The sequence below is a fragment of the Oryzias latipes genome, chromosome 13 (genome assembly GCF_002234675.1).
Source record: "Oryzias latipes chromosome 13, ASM223467v1".
In the NCBI taxonomy this organism is placed as follows: Eukaryota; Metazoa; Chordata; class Actinopteri; order Beloniformes; family Adrianichthyidae; genus Oryzias; species Oryzias latipes.
This window is the reverse complement of record NC_019871.2, coordinates 30300699-30313324: the sequence shown is the minus strand read 5'-3', so window position 1 is coordinate 30313324 and position 12626 is coordinate 30300699. Positions and strand designations below refer to the sequence as shown.

At 48.8% G+C, this 12626-nt stretch overlaps 1 protein-coding gene across 2 annotated transcripts in view; it reads right to left on the bottom strand.

Annotated features, from left to right (window-relative positions):
• Positions 1-3031: 3031 nt before the first annotated feature.
• Positions 3032-12626, bottom strand: part of LOC101160680 (serine/threonine-protein kinase ULK2) — a 29443-nt gene continuing 19848 nt past the window's right edge. The window contains exons 15-27 of one of the 2 annotated variants that reach the window (XM_023961292.1): positions 11162-11311; positions 9915-10060; positions 9767-9838; positions 9312-9574; positions 9058-9236; positions 8793-8902; positions 8538-8666; positions 8234-8463; positions 7458-7636; positions 7246-7364; positions 6949-7106; positions 6699-6834; positions 3032-4841 (exon numbers count right to left, since the gene is read on the bottom strand). In XM_023961292.1, coding sequence (XP_023817060.1) covers positions 4777-4841; positions 6699-6834; positions 6949-7106; positions 7246-7364; positions 7458-7636; positions 8234-8463; positions 8538-8666; positions 8793-8902; positions 9058-9236; positions 9312-9574; positions 9767-9838; positions 9915-10060; positions 11162-11311 — 1936 coding nt within the window. In that variant the 3' untranslated portion in view covers positions 3032-4776. Of the gene's footprint in view, positions 4842-6698; positions 6835-6948; positions 7107-7245; positions 7365-7457; positions 7637-8233; positions 8464-8537; positions 8667-8792; positions 8903-9057; positions 9237-9311; positions 9575-9763; positions 9839-9914; positions 10061-11161; positions 11312-12626 lie in introns of both variants that reach the window. The other variant, XM_023961291.1, reaches the window with a different exon arrangement.

Sequence of the window (12626 nt, the reverse complement as noted above, 5' to 3'; positions counted from 1 at the left end):
TGTAAAAATGAACCAGGCCTTTATAAATGAATACATCATAACTGAATGTTTGCCTTCTCTAGATGGGTTGATCCTTCCAAAATGAACCGTTAATCCAATCGTATTAACTGTTTTCAGTTACACAAAGCCGTTTTCCTCTCTGTGAGGCTCGTTTCCTGTGGAAACATCAAATCCAGACCTTCTCCTTTGAAGAGCTGATGTCTGCTGCTCTGTCTAACACCCTGGGAGGGCTTCATACTGCCCTGACGCCATGTCAACATCCTCAAGTTGACATCCCCACTCCCCTGGAACCTGATGGGAGAGGGCCTCACACCAGAGAGAGGACAAACACGACCACTGCTACTGCTGCTGTGTCTGACGCTCACCCACTCCTCCAAAAGACTGGGTCACTGCTGGTAAAGTCAGTCATTGATGAGACCTGTAGTGCCCCACTGAAAGTCTCAGGCTTCCCTCTTTGGATCAGCTGTGTGTTAGAGAGCAGGAGAGCCTGATGGACATGTCTGCAGGTGAACTCACCTTCCTGGGACGGTCCTCCAGTCCATTGCTCTGGATGGAGGACTCACAGAGAATGTAGTCTGGAAAACTACATTTGACCGTAGTCCATGAACTCTCCCCATGTGATGCAGCTGCAAAGAGCAACATACGCTGCTGTGAGCAAACATGTGAAGCTCGGTGTGTCAGATGTGGGTCAGTAAATGTTGGTACCAGAGAATTGCATCCATCCATGTATAGTAAAAGGAAATAATAGTCAAGTGCGGGCGCCTTTGTGGCACAAAGGGAACTCTGGGACTGTTTTTACCAGAAGCCTCACCTCTGACTCAATGGAATTAAATGATCAGTGATCTTCTCTGTTCACTGTGTTCTGCTCAGCTCAGTTTAAGACATTTTAGGCAGCAATATTACATTTGGAAGTAACCGGCATGCCGCAACAGTGTTGTGGCACCAGCTCCTCCTGCTTGCCCACATTGGTGTTGCCTGTGCAAAAAATGCAACCGACTCCTGGCAGACAGGCAGTCCCTCATCACTAACAGGGGCAGATCCTGCAGAGATCTTTAGTTTGAGCTCAATTCTCCTGCAGGACCTGCAGGAGAATTGAAGCAAAAGCAACACAATGACCATGGAGAAGTTCCTCCATGAGTTGGCACTCATCATCTCTGATGGCTTAACAACAGATGCACTTCATGATGAGAGGGGCAAAAGATTTGGGAGGTTAGTAAAAAGACCCAGACTGAAAACTTGCAAAATACACTCAACACAACATAAACCACATTTGTGGGGTTTTGTGGTGTTTGAGTTTAGGTTGTGATAACTACAGACCAATTCAATCATATATACTAAATTAAATATCCAATCTGGACTGAAAAATGAAGATGAGATAAAAAGATCCCAGCCAGAGAAATGTGATTGTTGCAGCAGCAGCAGTGTCCAGGCTCAGTTGAAGGTAGCAAAATGAAAATTAGGGAAAAATCTTAATCATCCAAACAGCTTTTGTGAAAACAAACATCAATCTAAGCAAATGCAGCTCAGTCTCTGGCTCAAGGATGATAAGTGAAGATAAAATGAGGATCTCCTGAAGCGGTCCTTGTGGCAGTAAAGCTGCGCTGACTTTAGTTTTGAGGAGTCTGCAGCTAAAGGACTTACCGAGAGAGTTGTGACCTGCTGCAACAGCGCCCACCAGTGGCAACATGGTCAAGGACCAAAAGATGACCACCACTCCCAGAGGCTGAGGTTTGAGGAAGCTCTCTTTTAACAGTGGGGGCAGCTGAGGAGAAGCCCACCAGCTGGATCTCTGCCTACATCGTTTTACCATTCTAATCTACCAAAACTTTTCCAAAGAATTTCAGGAGACGAGGCTCTTCTGGGTGCAGCAGTTCCCACCTTACAGCACCATCTTTCTTCACAGCATTGGTGACCTCCTGCTTCCGGTCTTGAAGGAATCTCTGCAGCCCAGACACCTGTTGGAGTCAGCTTGTCTCGGGATGTGGGAACTTCGTGCTTTATCACACTCTTTTCAAAACGCTTCAACCACTCGTGCTCGGTCTTCATAATCAAATATTAAGTTGCTAAAGTGTTCGTGGTGGCAGAAACCAAAGAAACCATCAGCAGAGCAGATCAAAGGCATAGAAGAGAAACAGTGAACATTTATTGCCACTCTGACTCCAACCAGAGTCAATCAAGGGTTCTGAAAATCCTTCCCCTCGCATGAGCTACATTTTAAAACAAAGAACATTCAGAGAAAGATGCAAAGATGTCAGCCCTGAACGTTAGGCTTCTTTCATCCCATTTCTCTTGTTTTACAACAGATGTTCCAACGATTTTATGCTCCTCTTGTTTTCTGTTCCATCACTGCTAAAATCACTAATTTAGTTTTCCTAATTTTAAAAAAGCAGCTCCAGAGATTTTACAGTTGGTTTATCTTCTTAATGTTCTCTTGTTGCAGATACAAACATATCTTTTTTTTGTTTCATAACAAAAGCCAGATGACTTTGTCCTTCATTACTTTCTGGTTTCTATCTACAATGACTTTTTTATGTCCTATAAGATGTTGTAGGAATTTGTGTCCATCCATCTTCTTTCATTAATGCAGTTACTAACCTTTACATTTATCACAGATGTCCCATGTGCCTCTTTTCTGTCCTCTACGGTCACATCATGGTCACATGGGATCGGAGGCTTTAAGCTAGAGATCCAGTGAATTTGATAACATTTTCTCTCTGCCGCTTCTTCAGGCGTTTTAACCTCTTATGACCTGAGCTAATATTTGACCTAAACGTCTAAACATGTAGTCACAAGACCCCAGTGAATTTACTGTGGAAATGTATCCCAAAATCAGATGTCTACTCCAGGACACCAGGTCCTAAAGTCCAGGTAAAGCGTTATTGGTGCACAAAGAAGCCAAGGTCAGCTGGAAAAATCTTCAAAAGGCATCACACCACAGATGAGACATTCTTGTCAGAAAAATGTCCATCCTTTACCTTTTTAAAATAACAGGATAATGGCCTCTGCTTGCACACAAAAACCAGGTGACAGCTTAAATTTCACTCTTTTAATAACAAAGACTGTATCAGTGTTCCATAAAGAAGAGACACCAGCACGACTTCAACATTTCTCCTCTAAAAAAAACAAACCTGTGCTAGGAAAATGCACCATCGAGGCGATAGGAAAGGTGGGGGGCGGAGTCTTCTGAAGGGGACAACAACCGTGGGCGTACATTCAACATGGTAGAAGTTCTGAGGGGCTAAAAGCAGGCGGGACACCCATGCTTCATGTTGACGTTCGGACTTGTGGGGACTTCATGTGGCTGATGGACGCTGAAAGCCGAATGTTTGGAGCAAAAATCAATGCATTTCACAGGAGGAAGACCGCCCAACATGTTTGTACAGAGAAAGAAGGTATTTACACGGATGCAGGGGAGCCGGTCAGAAGAAGGCACCTCCTTTTCTTCACTAATGACATCCAACCAGCACATCTGGAAAAACACTGCCAGGAGCACGGCACGTGACATGAAGGAGGTGGAGAGGGCGTGTGGAGTATGAAGACATGGCTCCCTCACTCTCTGCTCAGAGCTGTGATGTCAGCAGCAACAGTCTTGGGGGGGGTGGGGGGTGGGGGGTCTGAAGGTTTGGAGCTGCCGTCGGCTAAAATCTTTGGCACACTCCTGTTGCGCCAACAGTGGTTCTTCCTTTCAAAACCTTGGCAGACACGAGCAACTTCAATACAAACGCTTCTATTTACATACAATGGTTTGTGCTCTTTGACAGGTGAGGGGGGCTGAACGGCAACACCCCCCTGGACTGGTCTCACACTCACAGACACCTTCCCCTCCAAAACCAGGGTAAGGAAATCATCACATGCACCAAATGTAAATATTTACACCTTTAAAACTTTTTTTTTTAAAAAGGAGCTACAGATTCTGACAAACATAAAAAGTTATGGATTTGTAGGACAGTTGTTATGGCGGCTGCAGGTCAGGAGGACGCCATGACATCACACAGCGCCAGAGTCACTCCGTCCACTCACCCCATGCTGGCCTCAAGCAGCAGCATCAAACATCTGCTTTTACCGGCAGGGGTCTTCACCTGCAGACGGACGGAGACCCTCCACATGCCCACTCCACAGCCTTTCACACAGGCTTGTCCGTCGTGCTCTAAAGGCAGATGTGTGCTGGGGTGGGGGGTGAGGAGTGGTGGGGGGGCAGCACCCACCCATCCACCCACACAGAGGACATCTGATCATTCCACAATAAAGTGCTTGAGCTAAAAAACACAAAGTATAAAAACCAAACAATAGAAGTAGACGGTTCCTTTTCTCCGATGGGGTTGAGAGAACCGGGGGGCTTGTTGGGCTGTGGTCTCAGTTCCATCCTTTTCAGTGAGCGGCTCAAAGCCGTGTTCCCGCCCCAAAGGCGGGAAAATCTGTGTTCTTCCAAACCAATAAATATTACAAAGAGAAGATAAAATGCAGAGTTCATTTTCAAGAGAATTTTAGAAGCCGGGCTTCTTCACACAAGGAGCTCAGGAGCCTGTCTGACAGTCCAATGAGTCCTCCTTTTCCTCAGACATGACATCCAGATCACACAGTCCTCCTCAGACGTCCTCCTCTCCGTCATCTTTGGTTCTAAGGCTGTGCATCAATCATAGTTTGTCCCGAATGCAGTCATGATAAATACTGATGAAACCAAACCAGGGAAAGTGCTTGATCTGCTACAGGAGGGAGGTGTGGTCAGAGGTCTTTAGGCATGGTCCCGGGGGTGCTGGGAGGGGCGGGCGCAGCCTGCTACTCGTACAGCGTGACAGTACAGTAACACAGAGTAGAAATCCTGCGGTCCACACTGGCTTTGTCTGCACAAAACAAGCACACAGAAGACGTGATTAATATACAATATTCAAACTACAGATCTCCTTCCAACGGTTTTTCTGGGCGTGGCAACTCATCAGCTGTGTCTGAATTCCCTCACTACTCCCTAACCCCTAAGAGACTCTATAGTGCGAGACTATCTACAGCTCTGGATGTTAATATTACTCAGACACAACCTCAGACACAAACCTGTTTGTTTAACAGCAAACATGTCACTCAGACCATCTATGACTCCACTGTGTTGTGATGATGACAACTTGGATGGTTGATGAAAAACACATTTAAAGGGGGCCTCTATATCATGCTAACATTATAATATACTCAAAAGCTCAAAAAACAACCTCAAAGCAGTATTTTCATCCGTTCACACATTTTCTTTTAAACCAGCACTTTGAACACCAGCCCCTCTTAATCTACAAACACAAGGGGGTTCTCGCATGGTGACGCCCCCCCTCCAGGAAGAGTCTGTGCTGCCAGCACCGCCCCCAAGCTAACACACACACCCACTTTCTGCGTGGAGCTACAGTGATCAGCTAAATGCTTTCCGTTTCCATGCACAATGTGCACATCCATCTTTGAAAAAGTTCGGGTGTTAGTTTTCATGGGGGAGACGCAGACACGCAGACATGCATACTATACACTAGTGTGCCGTGGGAGATGGTCAAGTGTGCCGTGAGAAATTGCCCTCATTAACTGATCTAAAAGCATTAACCATCTCCAGGAAATCAGTCTTTGTTCATCCAAACAGGCCCTGATAAAACACTAAGTTAAGAATATGAAATATCATAAAATATTTTTTTTTGTGTTTATATGATTCTATTAAAGATATTTTGATAAGAATAACGGGATACCGCGATTTAGCTGCAGCTATAACTGTGTAAGGAAAAGTCCCGCCCCTTTAACTGTCTCCACCAATCATTCTTGAAGGCTTAATCACATGTCATCAGTCTGACCAATCAGAAGTGGTTAAAGTATTCACTTCCTTGTTTCGATTTAGCGCAAAAAAGTCTCTCTGTTCTAACAAAAATACCAGCTAAAGCTCGTCTTTAGCGGTGTAGCTTTCCACAGAATCTGGTATCAGACTGGAACAAGTGAACAAAACCATGAAGCTCAAACAAAGACGCTGGTCTTTCTGCGGTCGGCGGATTACGGGCACTACATCTCCCATGATGCAGTAAAGTGACTGTCTTAGTGCACAATGAGTCTCTCCTCTCAACGTCTTAAAACAACGAACACACATCAAACAGTTTTTGAATCTTTTGACTTAATTTTTAATAAATCTTTTAGAAAAAAACAGCTGCAGCTTCCAGGGTTTTCTGCAACAATTATCACAAAAATGCATGTGAGATTGCGGAGCGGCTGTAGATCAATACAGACTGAGCTTTTTCTTTTTTTTTTTTTATCTTTTTTTTTGGATGCTGGTGTGCCGCGGGATTTTTTTCAAGGTGAAAGTGTGCCGTGGCTCAAAAAAGGTTGAAAAACACTGGTCTAGAAGGTCTAGAATAGCATGATACAGGCCCTTTAAGTTACTTTTTTTTTTAATGAAAGATTGTTCAAAGGCAATGCATTGTGGTCTGTATTCACCAATCTAGCGAGCTTTGAAGCACACTGGTTTTTCGCGGAGATTCCTGGAAAATTTCCAGGGAACTGGACTTAAAAACTGTAGATTGGGACAGCACTGCCAAATGGTGAACGCCCTAATGCAGTGCATTCAGTAGTGAGGAGTGAAGGAATTCCACGTTCCTTTAGCTAAAACAAAATCACCACATGATGCTCTCCTCCTCAAAGGCTGATCACTTTCCTGCTTGTGTGTGTGTTTGTGCGTGTGCACAGGTCCTCACATTTCATTACGTTCTCCACATCTGTGGGGTCCTGCAGGATCTTGGACAGTCCGTCCAGCAGCATGGAAGCCTTGCTGTAACGGTACGCTATGTCCTCCGTCTGCTTGAACATCTCATCCAGAGCAGCTGACTGAACCTGATGAGCACACACACGTACTTTATCCACTCCATCACTGACATGTGACCAAACACTACATTCTTCAAAAGGCTCAATGAGAACGTGTGGATCTTTCCGTAATGTGGGACCAACCATTTCCACCGCGTGGTTGTAGATGAGCTTCTCTGCAGTCACGCTGTTGATCTCGTCCACAAAGCGCTGCTTGTCTGAAAAGAAGTAGTTGAGCTTATCGGTCAGCTGACGGCAGAGGGAGATGCAGCTCTTGTAGCGCTCGTTCAGACTCTTCACCACTACGGAGGAAGGAGGGGGAATGTTTATTTTTCTACATCATCTTTCCAATAAACAGTAAACAGAACATGGCTATGACAGAGGAAGTGAGTCAGCAGAAGGCTGGACCTCCCAGTTTGCTGCTGCCATGCCAGTTCTTACCCTGTTTGACAGCAGAGGACGGATTGAGTTTGGCAGATTTAATCTGAGCCTTGGCCAGATGGAGGGAGGAGGCCAGCAGCTGTGCTGCCTTCATGTAGAGCACCAGCTGTTCCACTTGCCTGCAGGGGGCAGCACAATCACACCCCATCAGACACATGCAAGGTCCACCCTGAGAGGACATGATGAACTTGGAAAGGACTGTTGCTGCTCACCCCCACTCTTTACTCAGCTGGCTGATCTGGTCCACTACCACACTGTCCTGGGGAGGGTACAGGGACGCCACCGATATTCCAAGGTCCGGCCCCCCGGCTCGGAGGGCTGCCATCTCCAGGATACAGTCCGTGAATGAAAGCATCATTCTGAGGTACATCAGGGTATCCGTGTGCTCACGCTGCCCAAAGAGAAAAGGATTTGGGGGTTCACAGTCCAATCCAATAACCCAGTGTTTTTCACATTTCCATCAACGGTTTGGGATTCAGAACCGTTTTCACGGTCACTTCAACTGGTTGACTGTGGAACTTTCAGTAAAACATGAATGGATTTGATGAACCATCCATTTTCTCAACCCCTGGGGTCACAGAGTTGCTGGAGCCTATCCCAGCTACTGTTGGGTGAAGGTGGGGTTCACTCTGAACACAGTCTGTCGCAGGGACACACCGTCACTCCTTCACACACACACACACACACACTCATACATACATACTTTAGAGTAATCTATTAGCCCATGAAGCATGTTTTTGGACTGTGGGAGGAAGCCGGAGTGCCCGGTAAAAACCCACGACTGCACGGGGAGAACATGCAAACTCTACACAGACAGGTCCCAGCTGCTGCGTGAACTACTGTGCCCCCGTGCAGCCCTACTGCTGAGCAAAGGCAGGTTACATCCTGGACAGGCTTTGGTGAACCAATGTTGCATTTTGAAGTGAAAACCTGCTCAGTTTTGATTGATCAATGTTGTAAACCCAGACAATAGGCCCCTCCCCCTCACCTCCATCAGAGTCTCCTCGGGCAGCTCCGGAGCTTCAAAGGTGATGAACCCTTCCAGGCTGGGAGGAGAAGTCCCATATGGGATGTAACGCAGGCTGCTCGGTGCCCCTTCTGGGGCAGACTGACCAAAGCTCCCGGGAGGAGACGTCCCGATGGCCATACCTGGGGGTGACCCAACGTGTAGTCTGCCACTGGTGGAGCACAAAGAGCCGGCCGAACTGTTGGAGCCCACTGAGGGAGCGAGGAGAAAAAGGTCAATGCCCCTGTCAGACTGCTCCCAAGAACAACTCAGCGGCGCTGCTCACCTGAGGTGGTGCGAGGCCGGGTGCCGAGGTGACTGCAGGTGGGAGGGGTGCTGCTGCTGGGCGGTGACCCCACAGTGAAGACTACAGTTCGGGGACTAGCTGAGCCCCCCTGAAGCAGCATGCTGGGAGCTGCAAAGTTCAAAGAGGGAGAACCGTTCAGGTTTATGTCTCGCTCACTTTCTGCTGCTGTTCTGCAATCCTGCAGTTTTAAATCAAAATTGGGCCGACAGGGGCTCAGCCTGCCAGCAGCCGTACCGGTGTCCATGGGTCTCTCAGTGTTCAGGCTGTCCGTGCTGCCCTCAGAGGGCTGGCCCCCCAGCGTGATTCTGATTGGCTGCTCAGACAGACGTCCTGTGCTGACAGACCTGTGTGCGGATAGCAGACAATGTCAACAATCTGTCCAAACTGTTCACCTTTCCCGGGGTCTTTTGGGTGACAAATGATGGTGTCTATTTCCAAGAACCATAGAGTTTGAACTGCGTCACAAATGTTGCATGCTCATCCTGCCACAGAGTCCCACCTGCCAAAGGTTCTGCTGCACTCGGGAGCTGCAGGCCGGCCAGCCAGGTACGGGTTGCTGTGGTGGGAACACAGGCCTCGAGCTTCCAGCAGCATCTTGGTGGAAGCCGGACTGTCAACCAGCGCCATCAGGTTACAGGAGGCCTGAGTTTTGGGGATCTTGAACGGTGCTGACATGGGCTGCAGGAAGCAGGAAACAAACATCAACAACTGCTGGGGATTTACCGTCTGCACTCATCCCGCCACCTCTCTCACCTTGGTGGGGGACCCAATGATGGTGGGCAGAGGGGACTTCTGCAGCCAGTCGGAAGTGCGGGGGGACGTGCCCAGCAACTTGGTGGGGGAGGAGCCAAGATTGGCTGGGCGTCCAAATTGAGGGGAGTGACTGCAGGAGGAGGAGGGCTGCACGGGATCCGACAGCTGCTTGTGGAGCTTCTGCCGGGTTTGGTACACCTCAGTCAGGGTGGGGGCACTCTGCAGCCGAGCCCCAAGGAGCTGGGAGGGTGGGATGGGGGAACCTGAAGATGGTGAAGGTTCTGAATTAGGAGATGACTTTGCGTACAATTCCTAACACGAACCAAAGGGTGTTTCATCTCCTGAGCTGTCACAGAGAAGCATCAGGAGTCTCTGTGCTGCTCCATGCTTTCAACTGTCTTTCCTCACAGTCTGCTGACTTCACGCACAGAAGCAGATGTCATCTGACTCACCTCCTGAGGAGCTGCGGGGCTCCTGGTTCTGCAGATGGCAGCAGCAGTGACCCAGCTGCTCTGGGATAGTTCCCACTGCAAACACAAGCCAAGAGCGTCAGGAACACCCAGACCAGCATGTCTGCAAGCTTCTCATGAAAAAAACGGATACCGAGTGGAGAAGGGGAGTAGGGCCGAGAGCTGCCCGTGGACAGGCGCCGGCCCACAGTCTGCGGCGTGTCCCCGGCACTGGGAGACCCAGAGCCCACTTTAGGAAAGCCCATGGGGCTAGTGTTAGAACGTCTCACTGTCCCAGACCTGCACCAAAAAATAAATGACATTTAAATGATTTCTTCCTTTGTAGTAGTGTCAGAACGTTTGTCAGATCTTTAGGATCAGGTACGATCAGAATGCTGACGCGCCTAATAGCCCTGTGACAAAGTCCTAATCCAACAACTTTCAGTACAGTGAAAATGCATCTGAATCCACTTACAATTATAAATGACAAAAAAATGCATGTGCTTGATGGTTTCACAGACTTTTCCATCAGACCCCCCATCCTCACCCCCCACAAAGGCACAGGACTGCCGGTTATGTGGGTCAGCAGAGCCAGCTGCAGACTCATTCATTCTGGACTTAAAAGCTACCAGCTCAGCAGTGGGCCGGGTTCAGGCCCACACAGATGGGCTGGTGGGTGGACCCCCGCTGGGCTCAGCCTTAGTGCTTAGCTGGTTAAGCTTAGGGGCTTTTGAAGAACCCACGTGTTTTACCACAGACCCAAGCCAGTGTATCACTGAACAAACAGATGCACAACTCAACACAGAAGACAAGACTACCCACAATCCACTGCAGTGAGCACCAATAACAAAGGCTTAAATGGTTTTTCAATTTCCAACTACAACAAAAAGAAAAAGACGATGGAAAAGAAAAGAAAAACAGAGAAAAGAGGTCAGATCCAGAGTTTATATTTTGTTCTAGTCTCTCCTGTTTTACTCAGCAGAAGCTGCAGCTGCCTGCTGCCCATCATCATGTCAAGTAAACGAGACACCCTGAACAGCTGAAGATGCAGAAAGAAACATTTCAACCTTTGTTTGCTGCATCTTCTCCCTCCAGCGTAGAATGTCTGTTACAACTTTAACAAACTTTATGGCTTTATATGCGCTTCATGAGGTTCTGATGCTAAATCAGAACTCGGCTGAAGGCGGCAGCCTGCGAACGGGAAGTTCAAGACTGAACAACTGCTTCGTGTCGTCGTAGAAACCACCACCAGAGCATCCAGCAGCACACACTGACAGCTGGTGCTGCGGTGTCAGTAGCATGTTGGGGTTTTTCAAACGGCAGCAGAGTTTGCAGCCTAAAAACCTTTTCTGATGCGAGAGACGCCTGCTGGCAGACAGACACACCGTGGGACGCTCTTACCTCGGCGAGCTGAACAAGGTGCTGGTTGGGCTGCTCGACAGGTTCTGCTTGATGCGCTGGTAGTTGCGAACCTGAGTGGGAACTGGGATGGGGGTGGTCTCTGCCCGTGGGGACACCATGGCCGTTTGCCCCTGGGGGGGTTGAGGCTGCCTAAAGAAGGACAACAGAGGCAGGAGGCAGTTAATCCCAACTGCATTCCTGCACAGCAGCAGTCATGACGAAGACGTGAGAGCAGCAGAGCTCGAACGCCTCCTTTGTGAAGAACGCACAGCCGGGCAAAGCGGAATCTACACCGTTTCACCACAAAGGCAGAGCCAGAGGGAGACGAAAAGGGGGCGGAGCCTCCGTGTAAACACTGAGCCCCGACCAATAGGGTTTAAGCTCAGAAGGAGGGGCAACCACCGGCACGTGTCAGACGAGGCTTCCTGATTGGTCAGACAGTAGAAGGAAGTGAGCCACAGCTCATTTACATGTTTCTGTTACTCCAGGAGACAAAATGTTCTGAACATGAAGCCAGACCCACATCCACAGAGGGATCATATGAACAGCAGGAACAAAGGAGCAGGGGGAGCAAGTCAGCGGTTGGAGGGGGAGGAGTCTGGGGGGGGGGGGGGACATGTGCAGCAGGAACAGGTCCAGACAAAGAACTGCAGCAGGCGCTCTGGTGAGACGTAAACATCACCACGTGCCGTCCTCCTGCAGCACGGTGAACTCGGACAACAATACAACCCCCACCCAACGCTCGCAACTTCTCTCCTTTGTGGCGAGATCTGCTGCTTTCCTTCAGAGGGAGGGGGCGCCCTTTTGACCTCACTCCTTTACTTCCTGCCATATCTCTTTTTTAGAGCACCTCCAACGATAACCTCCAATCATCCGTCAGGACAAAAGGTACAGAGGAGATAGAGTCGGCTGTGGCAGTGGAGGCCCCCGGGAACGCCGTCAACAAACGCCCCCTCCCCAAATGTCCCCTCACCAGCCAATCATTGACAACTTTATGTAATCAAAAGACAGTTCCACAGAAAGTCTTTCAACCTCCAGCACAGGAGGAGAGGGGGGGGGGGGCAGACAGAAAGGCATTGTGGGAGATTCATGCTTCAGACTAATTCCACCAGCAAACAGGAAAAGGAGGGAGGCAGGACCACGAAGCAGCAGACGACCAGAAACAAAGAGCGACAGACAGCAGGGGTGTTTCTGTGCTGAAACCATTCCCTGGCAGCACAGAAACACCCCTAGTCTTTGCAGGGGGGGGGGGGGGGGGGTCACAGTTTTTCTGAGCAGCCTTGGCTGACGCCCACTGATCAGACAGATCTAGACGAGGCCAGTGACACATGTGAATCCTGCCCTCGTGCTGACAGAAGGTCGTTCCTCCCGTGGTCTGCCACTTCTGGACTGGTCAGAAACATCACCACAAGTAACACATGCAGCTTCCCACAGCATTGTTCATCACTTTGTCACGTTCATTTGT